The sequence below is a fragment of the Pipistrellus hanaki genome (genome assembly GCF_964339955.1).
Source record: "Pipistrellus hanaki genome assembly, chromosome: 4".
Lineage (NCBI taxonomy): Eukaryota > Metazoa > Chordata > Mammalia > Chiroptera > Vespertilionidae > Pipistrellus > Pipistrellus hanaki.
Window position 1 is genome coordinate 35,569,126 of NC_140506.1, and position 21,057 is coordinate 35,590,182.

At 36.5% G+C, this 21,057-nt stretch overlaps 1 protein-coding gene across 2 annotated transcripts in view; it reads right to left on the minus strand.

Annotated features, from left to right (window-relative positions):
• CERT1 (ceramide transporter 1) overlaps positions 1 to 21,057 on the minus strand; it is an 85,317-nt gene that overhangs the window by 14,251 nt on the left and 50,009 nt on the right. The window contains exons 7-12 of one of the 2 annotated variants that reach the window (XM_084880450.1): positions 20,417 to 20,574; positions 17,338 to 17,430; positions 13,860 to 13,946; positions 7,353 to 7,445; positions 6,784 to 6,861; positions 569 to 664 (exon numbers count right to left, since the gene is read on the minus strand). In XM_084880450.1, coding sequence (XP_084736576.1) covers positions 569 to 664; positions 6,784 to 6,861; positions 7,353 to 7,445; positions 13,860 to 13,946; positions 17,338 to 17,430; positions 20,417 to 20,574 — 605 coding nt within the window. The remainder of the gene's footprint in view (positions 1 to 568; positions 665 to 6,783; positions 6,862 to 7,352; positions 7,446 to 13,859; positions 13,947 to 17,337; positions 17,431 to 20,416; positions 20,575 to 21,057) is intronic. The other variant, XM_084880451.1, reaches the window with a different exon arrangement.

Genomic DNA, 21,057 nt, shown 5'->3' on the forward strand with positions numbered 1-21,057 from the left:
AGTCAGACAGAAAAAGACAAATACTGTATCATTTCACTTATATGTGGAATCTAAAGAAAATAGATGGCCCTGTCCAGTGTGGCTCAGTTGGTTGAGCATCATCCTGTGTACCAACAGGTCCTGGATCCCTGGTTTGATTCCTGGTCACTGCATATACAAGAACCAATCAATAAGTGGAACAACAAATCAATGTTTCTCTCCCCCCCTCCCCTCCCCTTATTCTCTCTGTCTAAAAAAATCAATAAATTAGAAAAAAAAATTTTAAAGAGAGAAATATCCAAATAGAGAGCCATCAGTTAATTGTGGCCTGTTCATATTTTAACCACAAAATTTTATTTCTCTATAGCTTAGGCAAAAATGAATGGCTTGTGCATAGATTTGATCATAAAGAAATTATATAAAAGCTAAACCAGGAAAGCAAAAGGACATTTTATTTATCAATATCTGGTGCTTCTTTGATCATATGTTTAAAAGTAATTTTTAAATGCTATCCTTATTCGTATCAATAATGACAGTATGATTGGAATACAGGTGCAATTAGCAACCTGTAACTTTTCACTATAATTACCTTCATTTCTCCTTCTTCCACAACCAGCTGCCAATTGGCATCTCCACCTACGTCCTGTAATGAGTAAGTCATGTGGTTCTGCACCATCTCTTCCACCTTGAAAAGAAAAAAGTAAAGCTATGAGAATCCGCCTCCAATTAAGAGCTATGACATAATCTCTAAAAAAAAACAACGATATTCAGTTTTACTTCAGTTCTAAAAAGATGCTCTTAAGAGAGCTGAGCAACCAAATACACAAAGGTTAGTAGGTTTGAAAAGTTTAGTCTACATTCTAGATATAATATCTAGGTTAATGACAGGAGGAAGAAATAATGGAAAGATGCTTCAATCAAATAACATACTGTACACTGGGCCTAAGGTGCATCGAGTGACCAAAATAAGCATTTGGGGGGGGGGGGGGGGGGAGGAGGGAGGAGAATTCTTTCCTTTACCATAAAGCACTTCCTTACAGAGATGAAGTCTTAAAGCATAAATTCATTAAATTCTAAGGATAAAAGGAGCATGAAGAGGCCATCTAGTCTAGTGTTTCTATATTTAAGACTACACTGAGATACTAGAAAATTCATCATACACCAAGATTTCCCTACAAAAGGTAATAAAATTTTGGATATTTCAGTGAAATGATAAAAGAGATTGTTGCTGAAGGAACTAACTGCTTTACCATCTACTCATAGACACTTTAGTTAAACTATTTTCTAATTTTCTACTCCGTATTTTATGTACTAAATACATTAAAGAAAACAGGAAGAATTGAAAAATATATATACTGTACAATTAAAAATGTATCCCTAAGTTTACCTACATATTTTACATAAAATCTATGTTCATTAGGGATTAAAAAAAACCCAGATTTACACATACTTTATTCTTAAAATATATATTTTTTATGGATTTCAGAGAGGAAGCAAGAAAAACATCAATGATGATAGAGAATTATTTATTGGCTGCCTCCTGCACACCACACACTGTGGATTGCGAGTGTGACTTCCTGGTTCATAGGTTGACACTTAGCCACTGAGCTATGCCAGCCAGGTTACACATATTTTGAAATAAACAAATACAAAATTAATGGCTTGGGGGTAGAAATTTAAAATTACTAACCCTGGGGATATATAAGTTTTATACACAAAAGAATGCGATCAATATGGTATTGTGGTTGCAATTCTGCTATATCAAGCTTTCTAGATCTCAGAATGCATCTTTGGTTGTTGAAAGCAGGATGCTGAGAGTATCTCCTTAATTGGCAGTGATCATAAAAAGGTTTTGATAAAAATACATGCTGAGATTCTATAATCTATTTTTGTATTAAATAAAAACTAAGATAACATTTTATTTCTTAATTCATTGCTCAAAACAATGTCAATGGTGTTGAGTTGCACACTTGAGAGAAAATTTAAAATGTGATTAATAGAACATTCTATAGTTTTATAAAGCATAACTTCAGAAGCTGTCTGGAAAACATGTGCCTCTATAATTTTGAAATATGCTTACAGAAGATGAGGATGACTAAAGTGGGACACCAAGTTATAAATACATTCAAACTGTATTTCATTTACAAAACAGAAGAAAGTTCCAGTTAGTATCCATACGTAAAAAAGCCACAGTAGCACTGCCATCATTGTCTGCTTTACATACTGATATGGAAAATGTTTATTCTTATTAGATCCTAAGATCTTAAAAATCTTTAGATTTGATATGTACTTTTTAGGTTGGACACTGGGAGTTAAGAACACCTTTATCTATTAAAAGATTCAAAGGCAAAAAGAAATGTTCCCCCCAACTAAGTCCTACTTATTAATGGATTACTTGTGAAAGAAGAATGTTAAGGTTTTATTCTGGTAAAAACAGAGTGAGTTCTGTTAAAAAAAACATTTACTGCCATTTAGCTCTTTTGTTGGAACGGATGCAGGTAACTGTGTTTTTGTTTGGGAGGCTCTTCCTAAATTAGCAATTTCAAAAGTTTGAAAAATTATATATTTTGGTTTAAAAAAAAAATCAGATTCCACAAATATAAATTGACAGAAGGTAACATAAGTTAAAATAATGCAAAGTAAGTATATTTAACATTGCCTTTCTAGACAGATTAAAAAATAAATAAAAATTGTATTCATATAACAATTATCACTGTATCTATGTAAGTTTTTAGTCTTTTGCCCTTATCTGCTTCTTTGACTTAAGAGGGCTTGAAAAAGTCCACCAGAGAAACAAATAAGATGTCTTCAGTGCAGTAGTCTTAGAAAATTAAAGAAACTAATGAAGTACTCAATTATTGTAGTAACCATTTCTGCAAAGCCTTCATCATGAAATCTTTATTCAAGCATCTTCCTCTAGGTAATAACATTAGGATTAAGAAGAAAGGTGATACAGGTATAATTTCATTATAATGAATTTTATGTTCACTGCAGTAAAATATGAAGTAGCCAATCTTACTACAGGGGCAGTGACTAGTGCATTCATGACCACAGATACTTCAGATCTAATCTAATGATCTACTCCATTTATTGTTTCAGTTATAATTCTGTATATAAAAAATAAGGACACAAGGGACCATTAAGTTGGACAACAAGAATAAACCAAGCCAAATTTACCATTTTCTTAGGTTCAAAAATTGATATACTAAAAAATGTTCCTAGTAACACCTACTAATATTAAAAAAGAAAAAAAGGAAAAAAAAGACTGGACCAAATTACTGAAGCAGGTTTCCCCTGCTTTAATTGTATAAAGTTTAATTAGATAAACATAATTTTAGGAATCGTGCCCTTGATTTTTTTGGACCTACAGTTAAAAATGATGAGCTACAGACAGTATCTTCATACCAAATGAACTATGAAAAAAATGGATAAAATATTTGAAATAAGAGGTGATGGTACTCTAATTATTACCCTTTCACCTCACATCTGAATCATTCACTATGTCATTTTAAGAGGCTGTCTAATTTAATTTTTCTACTTATTAAGACAGTAATTTCAAATATTTAAAAAAATTTTTATTAATTTTAGGAAGAGGGAGGAAGGGTAGAGGGAGGGAGAATCAGAGACAAACATTGATTTGTTGCTCCACTTAGTTATGCATTCATTGGTTGATTCATGTATGTGTACCCTGACAGAGATCAAATCTGAAACTTGGGCATATCTGGATGATGCTCTAACCAGCTCAGCTATTTGGCTAGGGTAATATAGTAATTAAAAAAAAATTGACCTTTGATAGCACAACACTGTAATGAACAAAATTCTACTGAACAAAAATAAACCTAGAAGGGCTCAAATATAGCTCAGATCTCTTTCTCTTATACATTTTTAAGGAATACTACTATGTTTATTATTACAGTTACAGAGTCAGAGAGCTATTTGTTGGATAGTTTATTATTATAATAACAAGTTAAGAGTGTACTGTTAAACTAAAAGAAAAAGGCCCAAAACATGAATAGTCAATTCACAGAAAAATTGCAAACTTGCAAGAAGCAAAAATACCACTTACAGTGTATCACATTGGCAAATTAACTAAATTATAATATTCAGTGTCAGTATAGTAAAAGAAAACTGACCTGGGAATGCAGTTGGTTCAACCTTTTTAATGAACAGTTTGGTAATCTAATTTAAAATTCATAAGTGTGCATGGCCTTTATCTTAACAATTCTAAGAATATATTCTGAGGAAATAATTTAATCAGTGTACAAAAAATGTATATAAAAAGATGTTGTATATACAAGAATGCCCATGTAGCACTACTTATAATAGCGATAAACTAAAAATTCAATATCAGGTGAGAAGGTAAACCCAGGATGCAATCCATAAATAGGTAAGTAGATATAGACCTTTGTTTATTACTGGTGGGAAGATGGACCTAATTATATGTTTAAAAAATAAAGCTGGTTACAAAATAGTATATATAGATTTAACTACTGTGGTAGAAACAGACCATTAAGGTATGTGTATTTATCATATGAGCCTGATTTTTTATATGCATGAGAATATCTATCAAGTGGTACAGTATTTTACTTTTATTTACTTTCTAGATCTGCTACAATTAGCATGTATTACTGTTCAGTAAAAAAGGGAGGAGTAAAATAAATAATTACCACAACAATGTGTTACTATGAACATAAAGTAGAAAAGCTTTATACAGAATTGTTTTGCAGTTATGTTCCCCATGGATTGATTAACCTGCAGCTGTACTGCCCACGCTTTGATTTTATTTTTTCAAAAGATGATTTTTTTCTCTCATTTTGAAATGACATCTTTAGTTGGAAACTGTAATGCAAATAAATGTGACATATTTAGTTGGCAATTGTAATGCAAATAAATGTGACCAAAAGATCAATTTATAAATCCAAGTTTTTTCTACTTTCTGTACGCTTTGATTTAGAGCTACTTCATTCCCAATTTCTATCCAGAAGACAGATTCATAATTTGCTGTTAGTTTCCTAGTAGATTCACTTATTTTATTTGAAGTTATTTTTCAGGGCATCTCATAATTCTATGCTTAATTATCCTGTCCAATCAGGATTATGAATATAATTTCAACAAGAACAAAGCAGTCATGAGCTGAGACTTGTACACCGATGGCAAAACCAATTAATCAATAGCTACATGCCAAAGCCCAAATTTGCTAATGATACCAAATACTTTAGCAAGGACAATAAACACTCGAACCTCAACGTTATTTGTCTTCATTTTTGCCCTTTTTTTGGAATATGACAGTAAATAATCAAAACCGTAAACAATCTGGTCAGTCACATGCATCACATATTAGGGAAAGAAACTCTTTGGAAAGATTTCTAAACTTACAAACATAAATTACACAAAAAATTAGGTAAAGAATTAAGCTATGATTTGGCAGAAATCTTGTAAAAGGTGGGCACCTACTTCTCAGTGACATATTCACCTGTACTTGAAGGCTGTCAGTTGTACTATAGCTCTCTACAGCCAGGGTCCTGATGAGGGTTCTGAAACCTCAATTCTTAGGCACTTATCAGTGGCTTGTATTCTTTTCTTGCTCTCATTTATATTTTCTTTCACTTATAGTCTGTTTATTCCTATATTTTAAGGGAAAATGGTGACCAGTACTAATGGGTTTTAGTTAGTTTGGCTCTGGGTGATTTCTGATAAATTGATACATCTCTTTCTCAAAAATGTTTAAGGAGAAAAAAGCTGCAAAAATCTGAACACAAAATTTGAATTTAGACTTATTGTTCTTTACTGCATAGTTAAAAACTAATGTAAATTTTATTCATATGTGTGAACTAATCTGTTTTGAATTATGCCTTTTAAAAACTTTTATTGAAATACTCTGATAAGAGAAAAATGATGTAAATAATACTGATGAACTCAAAGAAATTATGTTGTTATATTATTAAAAGCTCACTTACTGAGCACTGACAATATGGCAGCCCCTAGGTAGACCTGAGTCCTAGCTAGATCACAGAAGTGCAGCTAACACAATTTAAACTTGGGTAACTTTGGGAATTCAAGTTCTTAAAAATAAAATGATTTAATCCAATAAAATGCAATCACCAGAGCGATACAAAATTGAATTGTAAAGATGGGAAGATAAAAAAAATATTGTCCCCCAACAAATGCTAATGCTAATGCTAAAATATATTGTCTTAATGATTTTATTATGTGACTGCAAGCATCTAGCTTCCTGTGTTAAATTCCTAAACCCTTACCAATGATACCAAATAATCAATTCAAACCAATTTCCATACATATAATATAGAGGTATTAATTTATAATATCAAATGGTAATATGCATAAGCAAAGTACAAGATGTTCAACAAGTATTATTTAAAAAGTTATTTCCCTGTTGAATATAATTATATTTTAAATTAGATTAGAAGTGAGGCTGCTGAATCCTGCTTTTATGCTCTAACCATGTCCATCAAAGTTGCTGAATCCTGTCTGAAGAAATTAGATATTACATAATATTTAAGAACCATGTACTTTCAGTTATTTCAATTCACTTTACAATCTTTCAGGAATACCTCCTATATGGCAAAATTTCAAGTTATTCACAGTAAAAGATACAAAGGGCACATGCAAGCTTGATAGAGGAACTATTTAGTAGACAAGGAAGGCCTTTTTAATGCTTATAACTATTTAAAACTTAGAACGAAAAAAGTGGCCTGCCTAGCCAATTGATTTCTCGGAACTGGGAAAGCAGGCTGAAATATAGCACAGAAAGACTCAAGTCCACGCTATACATTCATACAGTACCTGGGAGCTGAATCTGTGAACATCGTCAGAGGCACTGACTAGATCAATGGAAGACATGGAGGAAGAGCGACTATAGGGCTACCAGAGACAGACAAAGAAAAAACCAAGTAATCAGAACAAAGGCACAACAGAGCGTTCAGTACCAACTTCCAAACACAAGATAAAGAGAGAGAACAAAGCACTATATGAAACAAGCTCAGCAGCAAGTGCTGAGTCCATGCACGTATTATGTGTTATGCTCCAAAATCTATCTAAAATGAATGCAGAACTTTCAACAATGAAAAATAATACTACTTAAACTCAAAGAAAAAAAGAAACAATGTAACTGGCTAATTGGACTAGTCATTCCCTGTCACACCCCCCTTTCCTCTTAAATGAAAAAGAACTTTATATTCACAAGAAGATTTTGTTTTAGAGGATGCATATGGAAGAAAACATGTAATACCAAAAAAATAAAATCTCATTACTTAAGTTCAAGAAAAGGAGAAAACTTATAATACAAAATAGCTCCATTAACAGTGAAGAACAACACAGCATATACTTTCAGTAAACTCTGACATTAGGCTTACCTTTTGGACAAATCTATGAGTCCCCACAGAAGAAAAGGCATCTCCAGATGGCATGGATGTAGGCCAATGTAACCTGACCTTTTCGCTCTGTGACTAAGAAAACATATAATGTTAAGATGCGAAGGCTTTTAAGTATATTTTGCAGCTAAAGAATGGTTAATATAACCTATAACCTCAAACTATCAACATTTAATTACTGAACACTTTAGTACTTATGTAGTAGGCAGTTAGACCAACATGAACAGAGCAAGATGACAGGCTAAATACAGAAGGCCAGCAGAGCAGAAAGCCTCAGGTGCCGAGCTATGGGGAAAACAAGGACGTCCATCCCCGGGGTATCCTTTCCTCCCCGGAGCCTATCACCAGTCATGTGGGTCAGACCCCCTTAGAGGGCGAGAGAACAAGGGGACAATGAGGTTCTGACCCATATCAAATAATCTTAGGAACAAAGCCTCAGGTCAGTTGACCACAGAGACAGTTTAGGTTAAACTAGGGATTATATCTAGGCCTCAGTCATCTTTCAGCTCCAGGCCCAGAAAAGCAGCAAAACCAGACAAGCCATGCTTATGGCTGACATGAGGACCGGCTGCATTGACTAATGACTCCTTGCCCTGGTGCTGTCCAATCACTGGAAATCACAACCCTGAAAGGACACATCTGTAAAGCTGATGAATATTCTACTGGGATCCTCCCCGAAACCTCCAGACAAATACCCTCAAGGATGATAACTTAGCGTTGCTTTCTGTATGGAGCACATCTATGCCATTCCCCACCCTCAGACACGTTTTCCTTGCCTCTTTTTCATAATCTTCAAGGGTCTTCTTTTGCTTCTGTAACTTGCTTCCTGAGCCCATTTCTTCTGACTCACTTCTAGCTCTGTGGCTTTCTAAATAAGCTTTTGCTTGTGTTTGAGTCTCAGCTCTGAATTCTTTCTTAGGCAGAACTCAAATAGTAAGGACTCAAGAACAGAGGTTGAACTGAGGTATGGTCTAACTACACCAACCATGTCAAACTCGCAGCCAAGAGGCTGCATGTTCCCCACAATGAATATTTTTGCGACCCAGCCAATATAACCGTATGTAAGAAATGTTTTAATAAAAATTTTGTAACTTAATTTTTACAATATCCTATTATACATAATCTATATTTATAAAAGGCTAAAAAGCCTAAGCAACAGGACAACCTTCTGGTAGCTATGATGCATAATGACCACCAGAGGGCAGATGCTCAATGCAGGAGCTGCTGACCTGCAGTGATTTGGCAGTTTCGGCTCTTGGGTGATGTACCTGGAACCAGAGAGAAGAGAGCCTGATTCTGGGGTGCATCACCTGTGAACTGCCCTCAGAATCTGGGATCCCCTCAGGGATGTTGGGAAGCCAGTTTCAGCCCGATCCCTACAGGCCAGGCCAAAGGACCCCACCAGTGCAGGAGTACATGCACTGGGCCTCTATCTATCTACACTAATAAAAGAGACAGATGCAAATTGACCATACCTCTGCTAGGCCCACCAGGCAATCAGGAGTTAGTATGCAAATTAATCCAACAAAGATGGCAGGTTAATTTGCATTATGTAGGCCTCCAGCAGTCTGGTTCCTGGGAACATACTCAGGACCCAGGCTGCTCTGAGCCTGTAGGCCTGAGTTGCAGGGGTCCCATAAGCTCTCGGCCACTCCTAGCCTACCAGCCTTGGCACAGATCAGCAGAGGACAGGGCGGCAGAGGCTTGAGCAGGGCCTGAGCAGAGCCTGGGGAGCGGGGCGGGGGGTAGGGGGGAAGACCTGCCCAAGCTGTGGCACAGGCTTGATCGGAGCCGGGGGACCCTTCACAAGCCCTGGCAGAGGCTTGAGCAGGGTCTGAATGGAGCCAGGGGGCCCTGCCCAATCCGTGACAGAGGCTTGATTGAAGCCAGGGGGCCCTGAGTGAAGTTAGGGGACCCTATCCAAGCCACATTAGAGGCTTGGGGAGATGAGGGTACCAGCCTTGGCTTGCCAGTAGTCCTGCCTCTGTGTGTGAACTGCAGAACAAACATCTTTTCTGACCACTCATTGGCTAAGCTCCCTGTACGCCACTGGTAACTTGGGTAATAAGAATCAAAAAGGTTAAAAAAAAAAAAAAAAAAAAGTGATCTAGGGTTTTTCCACCACAGTCCTAGAGGAAAAAAACAAAGGTCTGCTGCTAGAGGGTTAAGAAATGTTATATCCTACCCTAGCAGGTTTGGCTCGGTAAATAATGCCTTGACCTGCTGACCACAGGGTCCAAGTTCGATTCTGATCAAGGGCATGGACCTAGGTTGCAGGGTCCTCCCTGGCCAGGGTCCAGGTCAGGGCTCATGCAGGAGGCAACCAATCAAAGTGTCCCTCTCATATTGATGTTTCTCTCTGCCTTTCCCTCTCCCACACTCTCTAAAAACCAATGGAAACATATCCTCAGGTGAGGATAAAAACAAAGAAAGAAAAAAATGTCATATCCTATGAAAGACACATCTTGAAAATGCCTAAAGAAAGTTGTCATTTTTTCTTGGTGAAGGGTCTGGAGTCTGTGTTGATGAGAACACCTTGGGGGCTGCGGTGGCTGGCAGTGGCTGCAGCCGTGGGGTGATGGGGCTGGCACCTTCTCCTTATCAGCCTGGTTGCCTCCTGCAGAGGGAGGCCAGAATGGGGCTTAGGCCCACTCCCCATGTAGGACATCCCCTGAGGGCTTCCAGTCTGTGAGAGGAGGTAGGCTGGGCTGAAGGACCCCTACTCCAGTGCACGAATTTCGTGCACTAGGCCCCTAGTATATATATATAAAAGGCTAAGTGACCAACCGACCATCCGACTATCTGGTACATGATGCACAACATTGACTAGTGCATGCATGATATATATAAAGCTCTCGCTGGTGCCAATTGCATGTGACCAATTGGCCAGTACATATGATGGGCACTGGCAATGCTATCCTATGTAATAGAGGTAATATGAAAATTGACCATCCAACACACATGATGGCTGCCCCCATGTGGACACAAGATGGCTGGCAGTTGGGGGTGATCAGGCCTGCAAGTAAAGGCAGTTAGGGGTGACTGGGCTGGCAGAGGAGGGCAGTTGGAGGTGACCAGGCCTACAGGGGAGGGCAGTTGGGGGGGGACCAGGCCTGCAGGGGAGGGTAGTTAGGGGTGACCAGGCCTGCAGGGGAGGGCAGTTAGGGGTGACCAGGTCAGCAAAGGAAGGCAGTTAGGGGCAACTGGGCCAGCAGGGAAGCAGTTAGGCATTGTCAGGTTGGCAGGGAATAGTTAGGAGTTGATCAGGCTGGCAGGCAGAAGTGGTTAGGGTCAATCAGGCAGGCAAGTGGTTGGGAGCCAGTCTCATGGATTATGAGAGGGTTGTCTGACTGCTCATTTAGGCCCTATGCCAGTGGGATTGGGCCTAGATGGGAAGTTGGACATCCCTCGAGGGGTTCCAGATTGGCGATATTGCAGGCTGAGCTGAGGGACACACACCGAACCTCTAGTCCTATATAATAAAAGCCTAATATGCAAATCGACCGGACAGCAGAATGATCAGTCACTGTGATGTGCACTGACCACAAGGGGGCAAATACTCAATGCAGGATCTGCCGCCAGCCCTTAGGACCAGGCCAGCCAAGGAAGGTGCCAGCGGGGGAACCCCCTGATCACCCTCCGGCTGCCCCACAGATCAGCTCTGACTGTGGGCCGGGCCTAGGGACCCTAGCCATGCACAAATTTTGTGCATCGGGCCTCTAGTTTAAAAATAAATGTTTACCGTATGAATCTTTCTTCTAATTAATTTCCTTTTGATGTGTATGAATTTGTGCACCAGGTAACTAATTATTAATAACAAACTACAATGTTCACTAATGACCTATTACTATAATTATGTTGCATTCATTTCCCTTACACGCCTTACACACAGGCACACCATTTGTTTCCACTAATACTAGAAAGCTAATATTTTAGTAGCCAATTGCCACATCATTAGTCTTGCACTGACTTGTTTGGTGTGCACAACGGGAAATATCTTGATTTCGAAGAACAAGAAAAATAGGTTTATTTATGTTACGCTTATTAATTTGTGGAGTTATTCAGTGTGTGGAAAGTTAATGTTCAAGAAAAAATATTGATTTTTATTAAAATATTCTACTATTTTATGTTAATGATTACTCATTTATTTCAGCCCTTTGTATTCAGCATGTCTTTATTGAAATAAATCTACGTTTCTATGAAAATTGAAGCTTTTGTTTTTTGTGGCCCACATAAACTTAATTCTTCTTTATTTGGCCTGTGCTAGCCTTTGAGTTTGACATGTTTGGACTATACCAATCTAACAACTGTTGCTGTTTTTCTGCCAACACTTAGAAATATTTGAATCATGAAACTACTCTTCTTTTGGACCTTACAGTTATTAATTTAGCCCAGGGATTATTTTTTTATTTTGCTCCTAGTCGGACTCTCAAATGCCAAAATGAAATCATTTACCATAAATCAATCTTAATTGAATATTGCTGATTTTCTTATCCAAACTCTGCCCTAATTTTTCAAATCATTCCACCTCATAAGGCTCCTGCAGGGCTGTATCATTTGAATCAATACCAGTGTTTGCTTCAGTCACATTCCAAACACGTCATGTCTATTTTTGCCTCCTTTCCATAAAGGTATTCATTTTGTCTTCCATCTAATCATCTCATTCCTGTTAAGCTGCCACTTAACTTCTTTTTTCCTCAGCTTCCCTAGTTTCTTTTCACTTATTCAATAAATATCTATTAAATGTAATGTACCAGAAACATTGCTGTTTTGTGTGCTCATTTTCTAACCATGTAGAAAACAACTCGTTATTTCTATCTAATACGATCTGAACATAATGGCATATATCTCATTTCTCACCACTTTTTGTATACCTTTCCTTATGCTGGCAAATAATGTAAAACAAATAATGTAAACACAAAACTGTGTCCCTGAAGACTACCTATGTAGTGGCTGTGTTGTTGAGGGCCCTGTGTAATATCTAATGCATACAATGAGGGAAATGATCTGAACCTTTGGAACCGATTTCATCGATTACTGATGATTACTCCTCTAAAGTATTAACATACTGTAATCATCTGTCATAATGACATACCTAGTTATTAGATAAGGAAAGTCATAGTTCTGTTTAATGCTTGTTTTGTAGAGGATCTATCGGAGTACCAAAAATAGTTTGAAATGAAATGAGTTGATAGTCCCATGAATATTTCTTTTCTCTAAAGCTTATAGGAGCTTTCATTGATTCTCTTCAACTCCAACTCAACCAATGTGTTGTTACTTCGAAGAGTAGGATTTTAGAGCCATAAGTATGATTTGAGTCATTTTGTCTAACCCCTTGTTTCACAGATCAGGAAACCAAGGCCCAGAAAATTTAAGTGATAAGTTTATAGCTTCATAGTTAGCCAGTGGCAAAACTAAGGCTAAAACAAAATTGTAATGACCTCAGTTCACTACACTTCCATGGTAACACATATTCGATAAACAAACAAAACACACACACACACACACACAAAGACAGTGAAGGTGAAAAAACCTCCCCAAAAAACAAACATAATGATACTGTTTTGGGTAATACTTTTGGCATCCAAAATTCAAAGTCATTTGAGTGCTGTGTGGCATAATGAAAAATGAACATGAAAAGTAGCCACTATTACAAGTGATTTACCTTCAAGTAGATAGACTAATAAATGGGCATAATAGCCATGACTGTCTTAGCAATGGTAGGGAATGAACATGCCAACTTTTTTATGCAAGTAAATCTGTAGTGTACAAGTGATATACATATCATTTATTTGTAAGATGTTTCAAGTCCTGGGAAAGTAACTAAAATTCACCTTCAGTACCATCTAGTGGTAATACATGGCAACTGCACTTTTGCAGAATTGAAGGCAAGGGATCAAATTAATCTTGAAATTAAGAGTTAAAGGATTTAAGATATGCTTAGTTCCACTTCCACAAGAGAAGCTGGGTATAACTGCTGTGAATTTAATGATAATAAAACACTGAGAAAATTAAAGGTGAGGAAGCAATTGAAGGTTAAGATAGTGAAAGCAATAAAGGAGTTAATAATAAAAACTGAATGGTACCAATGGAAGAAAAATAGATTCTTGGTAATCTTCCTTTTGAATTTATATGGTACAATACTTGGTGGTAAAAAGAAGTTCAAAGAGATTGTTTTACTCAGAGTAAATATATGCTTAATATTAACAGGATCATGATAAAGTTGGATATTTCAAAGTAATAGGCAGACTATTTAAATTTAACTTCAAGTTAATTATGCATGCTTTCTTGAAACTATCATTGGTCTTCTTTCCATTGCTTGGAAATTGATCAATGGAAGAACTGACATAAAAATTCTCCTACATTTGTGACTCAATACAGACACAGTTAATATTCTAGGTTATCAGTTTTACAGTTTTCAAATTCTATTTATATAAAATAACACACATCAAGAAATATCTCGTGTTAAATTTTTAGTGACAGACATACCTGTTCTTCTATTTTATCTTGTCTGTCAAGAGCAGCTTCAACAGCATCAAAGAACTCTTCTTCATTAATCAGACTATTTGGACCTTCCTATTTGAACACACAGAAGAAGAAAAAAAAAGCTGGTTTAAGAAAGTAGAAAACACTGATAACTCTGGTATTAACTCTAAAGAAAAGTTGAAAAGTGATTCAACAAACATTTATGAACCAGTTAGTACACTAGGTAATCTACACTAATAAAAGAGAAACATGCAAATTGACTGTCACTTTGCTATGCCCACCAATCAGGATTACGTAAATTAACCCAACAAAGATGGCAGCCCTGTCCCCCAGCTGCTCTGGGCCTCTGGGCAGCACTCATGCAGGCAAGCAGTGGTTGGGTGGGGCAGGACACCTGCTCTGAGGGGAAGGGCCAGGGGCGGAGGGAACTACAGGCAGCCAGAGGAAGGCCTGGGTCCCGGCTGCTGGAGGAAAACCGGTGCAGGCAGCCAGAGAAAGGAAGGTCTATTGCAACAGGCCTTTAGTATTACATAAAATGAGTATAACATACATTTTGTGTAGAATCATGAGTATAACAATTGAATCATTCACTACTCATATATTTACTGTATATTGACCAATATTGTATTAGGGCAATAATCTAGAGTAAGAGATTGGTGAACTATTGTATATGGACCATAGGCCAAATCCAGTCCACTGCTTGCTTTTGTATGGCCTTTAAGCTTAGAATTTCATTTTTTAAATGGTTGGGGGAAATGGAATGAATAACAACATTTCATGACATGTTGGAATTACATAAAGCTAAATAAAGTTGTATTGGAATATAATCTTGTTCATTCATATGCATTGTCTATGCCTGCTACGGTGACAGACACCATATAAAATTGAAGAAAGGTAAGTACAAAGTTGCAGATCTACAGGCAATGAGCAGTACAGATAGGGTACTGAGGGGGATCTTTCTAAGCAAATACAAGTAGTTCATGGAGAAAGAAAAATTGAGCTAGCTGATGCTTGAGAGCCTGGTTCTCAATTGCATGGAGAACCACAACACCATTAGAATAAAAGATTTTTACGTTATACAATAATTTTTAAAAATCCATGTATATCAGCAATGTATTTAGAAAAGATCATTAAAAAAGAAAATACAGATAATTATTTGAGGTACAGGATGCTTTTTAAACATGACACCAAATGTAGAGATAAGTATAACAAAAGACTGAGAAATACATAAAAGCATAAAACTTTTATATAGCAAATTTTTAGTGACCAATAAACATTTTTTTAGAAAAGTCTAAATCAATCACATCAATAAATAAATTAACATTTTTAGATTTGAAACTAGTAAACACATATATCTAGCACAAGGCCTCTCTTTCCTCCACCCGGTTCATTCCCTGAAAAGAAAACTGTGTTGACAGAAGTGGAAGCATATAACTATATTTATATATTGCTAGAAGGAAATAAATTAGTACTATATATTGTTAAATTAAAAACATGGGCTTTTTGTGTATTTTCTCTAATCTTTCTATAAGAAATATTTATTTTATTTATAATATAAAAAAATAAGGTAACCTAAAACGGCAAAACAATATGCTTAGCATCAAATTAAAAATTAAAATTGTAATAGCTTATATTTTAGTAATTTAGCTTATTAAAACCCCAGAGAATAATTAATTATATACTTTTTATACATCCTAGAAGAAATGAATTGACAGCTTAATAATTAAAAATATATTACAGCTCAAGTCTAGTCATCATGGATATACATATTTGGAAATCAATTACAACATAAAAAATATTTAGTTAATAGCAGCTGAGTTTTTTCTTTAATCAATTCCAACATTAAATATAGTTAGTAAAAGCTCTTCTTTTCCTCAATCAGTTCCAACATAATAGTCAATATCAGCTTTTTGTTCCCTTCTAGAATAAAAATGTCAAGATTTTCTATTTCTTTAAATATAGTCTAATTATAATTATTTTAAAATATATGTATTTTTTTATTGACTTCAGAAAGAAGAAGGGAGAGGGAAAGAGATAGAAACATCAATGATGAGAGAGAATCATTGATCGGCTGCCCCCTGCATGCCTCCCACCTGGGACTGAGCCTGCAACCTGGGCATGTGCACTGACTGGGAATTGAACCACACTGACCTCCTGTTCATGGGTTGATAATCATTGAAGAATACCATCCGGGCTAACTATAGCTATCTTATCATCTTATCTCTATCTCAATGGTACTCCTTGCCATTCTATTTAAAAAATATTCATTTTACCCTGGCTGGTTGGCTTCGTTGATTGGAGACTCGACCTGCACACCAAAAGGCTGTGGGTTCAATTCCCAGTCTGGGCACATACCTAGGTTGTGGGTTTGATCCCCTGTTGGGGCATGTATGGGAGTCAACTGATGGATGTTCTCTCTTTCTCTCTCGCCTTCCTCTCTATCTAAACATCAATAAAAACTAAACAAAAAAAATAAACAAACCCCCAAAAACATATCCTCAAGGTGAGGATAAAAAAGTAATTTAAAAAATGCTCATTTCATGTTGTTAATAGCAGCTGAGTTTTTGTTAATGACAATTACAATATACACACTGAGTGGCCAGATTATTATGATCTCTGAATGCATAATAATCTGGACACTCAATGTACTTATGTATAAGGAAAATCTTGCAAATCTTGATATGTCAAGGGACCAGGAGATAGTGGCCTCCAGCCTCTGGCTAGTAAGTCCTCTGCTTCTTTCTAACTACCCATAATCCAGTTGTTATACATGGAAAAACCTTATTTTAAAATCCCAATTCTGTGGTCAGTCTACACTGAGTGGCCAGATCATTATACGTTCAGAGATCATAATAATCTGGCCACTCAGTATATATTATATATTTTTCTATAAAAACATGTCAAAAACTAGCTTATAAAATTTGAATTATGCATGTATATGGAAGAAAGATTTTATTAACTACTCAGTAAAAAAAAGAGGTTAGCTGCTAAAAAAAAAAAAGGGGGGGGGGGGAAAGAAGTAGCCTTCACACATCCAAACATAAAGGCAAGGTGATTATAATGGTTTGTGCTCTACTGTAGATAAGACATCATAGTATATATACAAACTAAAATATTTTGCCTGTATAAAGTATTCAGGTTTTCCCTCCATAAGTTGCTTTTATTTAAAAAAGAGAGTTAGAAGATAACAATAAAAATTATCATCTTCACAGGGGAGATGAACACTTGTCTTATACTGTGGACAGGCATAATAAATAAGCCTTTTAAAGCCTATATAAATTTTGTAGGCAATACCAAAAATTCTATTTCAAAGTAAGCCTAGCATTTATATATTATGATATATACATTTAATTAAAATAAACATATAAAATTATATATTTAGAACCTTTATGGTTACAAAAATATAATTTAAAAATTAATCACTTTTGTAATAGGCATGCATATATATTTTCCTTTCTAAGTTCAAAATGTAACACCATACCTCATAATCAGGTCCTCCAAAGTGAGATTTTTTCTTAAGTTCTATCATGGCATTTTTGCATGCTTCCTCTGCTCTTCTTCTTTTCTCCATTTCCTATTTTCAAAAGAAAGCAAGTGAAAAATCAAAATAAGATATCCACTCAAAACTGACAATATTATGAGCTGACAAGGGTGAAGAGCAACAGAAATTCTCATCTATTGCTGGTGGGAGTTTACACTGATAAAACCACTTTAGAAAATTGTCAATATCCACTAAAGCTAGTTGTATACCCCCATGAATTAATAATTGTATTCCTAGGTATATGCTCAAGAGAAATGAGTGCATATATCCACCAAAAGATATGTACAAGAATGTTTCCAGCAGCTTTATTCATAATAATAAAAATATAAAATCTTAAACTTCCATCAATTGGAAAAATAGATAATCAAATTAAAGTCAAACAATGAAAATTTATCATACAATGAAATACTATCTATACTAATAAAAGGATAATATGCAAATTGGTTGGGACACCCTCATGCAATGACCGAACAGTGTGGGGAGACCAGGCTGGCAGGAAAGGGGGGGGGCAGTGAGGGGCAACCAAACAACTGAACAGCAGGCTCTGTGGGATGACCAGGCTGGCTGGTGGGGGGGGGGGTGTGTGAGAGAGGGGGTGGTGGTGGTGGTGGAGGGCAGTGAGGGGTGACCAGGCCAGCAAGAGGGGACAGTTGGGGGTGACCAGGCTGGCAGGGGAGGCAGTTGGGGATGACTAGGTCAACGGGAGTGGGGGAGTGCAGTGAGGGCAATCAGGGGCAGTTGGGGATGACCTGGCCGGCAGGAGGGGCAGTTAGGGATGATAAGGCCAGAGGGGAAGGGAGCAATGAGAGGTGACCAGGTTGGTGGGGGGGGGGGCAGTTAGGGGCAATCAGGCTGGCAGGCAGGTGAGTGATTAGGATCCAGCGGTTCCGGATTGTGAGAGGAATGTCTGACTACAGGTTTAGGCCCTATTCCCATGGCCTAAACCGGCAGTTGGACATCCCCCGAGGGGTCCCAGATTGGAGAGGGTGCAGGCTGGGCCAAGCCCTCAGCCCCCGCATGAATTTCTTGCACCAGGCTTCTATTACAATAATAAAAAATAATAAACTACCACTAGATGTAACCACATAAATAAATCTCAAGTCAAGGGGGAAAAAATAGCACAAGAGTATATACTGTATGATTTCATTTATATGTCATTGAACATATAAAACTAATCTATGATTATGTAAGTTAGAATTGTGGTCACCTCTTGAGGTAGTGGTGGTGGTAGGGAAATGAAGGAACCTTGTGCTATAAAAGTTCTTTCTGCATGTTAATCTGATTGGGGTTATAGGGGTATATACAAATGTACAAAAATCATCACTATATACATTAACATCTTAAAAAATGAATAAAACCAAACCACACAGCACAGCAATATTTAAAAGACTTAGAGAAAAGTGAAAAAGCAAGTGAAATTACAGATATGTGAGTCTACTAATGTAAGCAAACATCTTAAATGTTAAAAGAATATTTTAAGGCAGTGTGGTTAGATATGAATGAAGATGATGATTCCTTAGTGAAGGTTAAAGAGCCTAAATAAAGAAAAAAGTTTTAAATAAACTAGTCTAGATGAGTTGAATGATTCTCTTGAACCATTAGTCTACTAGATTTAAGGGGTTGTCTTGTTTTCTCAATACATTATTTTTGTGTGCACAGGGAATCTTCTAAAAACTCAATTTGATCCACACTAGTATAGATTTGAAATTTTTCAATATAGAACAGTTTAACTCCTGAATAGTAATGAAATGGTTGTATACCTTAAATGGATGTCTTTATTGCCTGTTTTTTAAAAATACATATTTTGTCAGTCAATATGGCTACTTCACTTGAGAATTCTGAACAATTCTCTTTTTGTCTAAACATGGGAACTGTTTTAAATACATAGTGATATTCAAGTCCTATGGCCATTCTGCCATTACATCAATGTGGACAATGCTCTCCTAGTGTCCTGCTTTAAAGTGATAATAACTTCAAATTCTACAAGCAATATGATTCACTTATTAAGAAGATTCTGACTGGCCCTAGCCAGTTTGGCTCTGTGGTTAGAGCATCAGCCCTTGGACTGAAGGGTCCCAGGTTCTCTTCCGGTCATAGGCCTCAGGTTCAGGCTCACAACCAATCAATGTATCTCTCAAATCAATGTTTCTCTCTCTCTGTCTCTCCCCCTCCCTTCCACTCACTCAAAAAAAAAAAAATTAACAAATTGGAAAAATACTCTCGGGTGAGGATTAACAACCCTCCCCTTCCCAACAGACATAAAACAACAACAACTACCGAAGATTCTGTCTGATTTCTAGCCTAGTATCCAGAGCTGAATATAGAAAATAGTAAAATTCTTCTAATTCTGCTACTTAACACCTGTGGACAAGTCTTGGGGCCACAGTTCCTCTTCTATAAAATGGTGGCATATTTGGGTTCTAACATTTTACTATTTCATTGATGTTGAATTATGAACAGAAATATTCCTACTAAACAAATTCACTACACCATACATTACACTATAAAAATATTCATATTTTAATATTATCAGTGTAGTAGTAATTTAAACAAAGGTCAGAAAAAGGTGAGCAGTAAGCAAATGTTTAATGAACAATATAATGTATGTTGAATGATATCACAATGACCTTGGAAAATGCACATGGTTACAAATGCATAAGTTAATATTTAACTTTATAAATTGATGTTTAAGTTCGTTTATAAAGCTTAAATACAGTTTCATATGTCATACAATAAAGTTGGGTAATTTTAAATGGCTCATCATTTACATTCCAAAGCATTGCTTTATTACAAAAATGTTATTAACCAAGAATGCATATTGTACAGTTACTGAATACTTAATGGATGAATTTCATTAGGAAAATGAGGTTAAGATGCCCACAAAGTTTCAGAAGTACCACCTGCTACTTCTATCAATCCCAATGCATTTTTCTGTAAGAAGTTAGTTTGGTTTAAATATTCACTCCATATTTAAAACTTAAATGAAATGATTACTTAACTGAAAGAAAACTAGTCTTACCTTATCCATTCTCTTCTGCCAGCTGTCTTCACGTTTTACCATTAGTTCAATACAATGAGAAAGTGTAGCAAGGATTCCAGCAGTAGTTGCTTTAAAAGTTATTGCCTCCCCTTTAAAGTCTATACCATTAATTCCTTTCAGTGTTACCTGTGGAAATACTAAAAAAGAAAGTTTTCTACTGAAAATTTTCCTAATGGAAAAGTAATTCTTCACAATTTTACAATTAAAACTTGTTTAGAGCCAAGACCGGTTTGGCTCAATGGATAGAGCATCGGCTTGGGGACTGAAGGGACCCGAGTTCGATTCCAGTCAAGGGCATGTACCCTGGTTGCGGGCATATCCCCAGTAGGGGGTGTGCAAGAGGCAGCTGATCGATGACTCTCTCATCGATGTTTCTAGCTCTCTATCTCTCTCCCTTCCTCCCTGTACAAAATCAATAAAATATATTAAAAAAAAACACAAAAAAACAAAAAAAAAACTTGTTTAGAAAACTAGCAAATCAGCCCTGGCCAATGTGACTTGGTTGGAGTGTTGTGCCATATACCACTAAGTGCAGATTCTATTTCCAGTCAGGGTATATCCCAGGTTACAGATTCGATCCCTGATTGGGGCATCTGCAAAAGACAACTGATCAATGATGT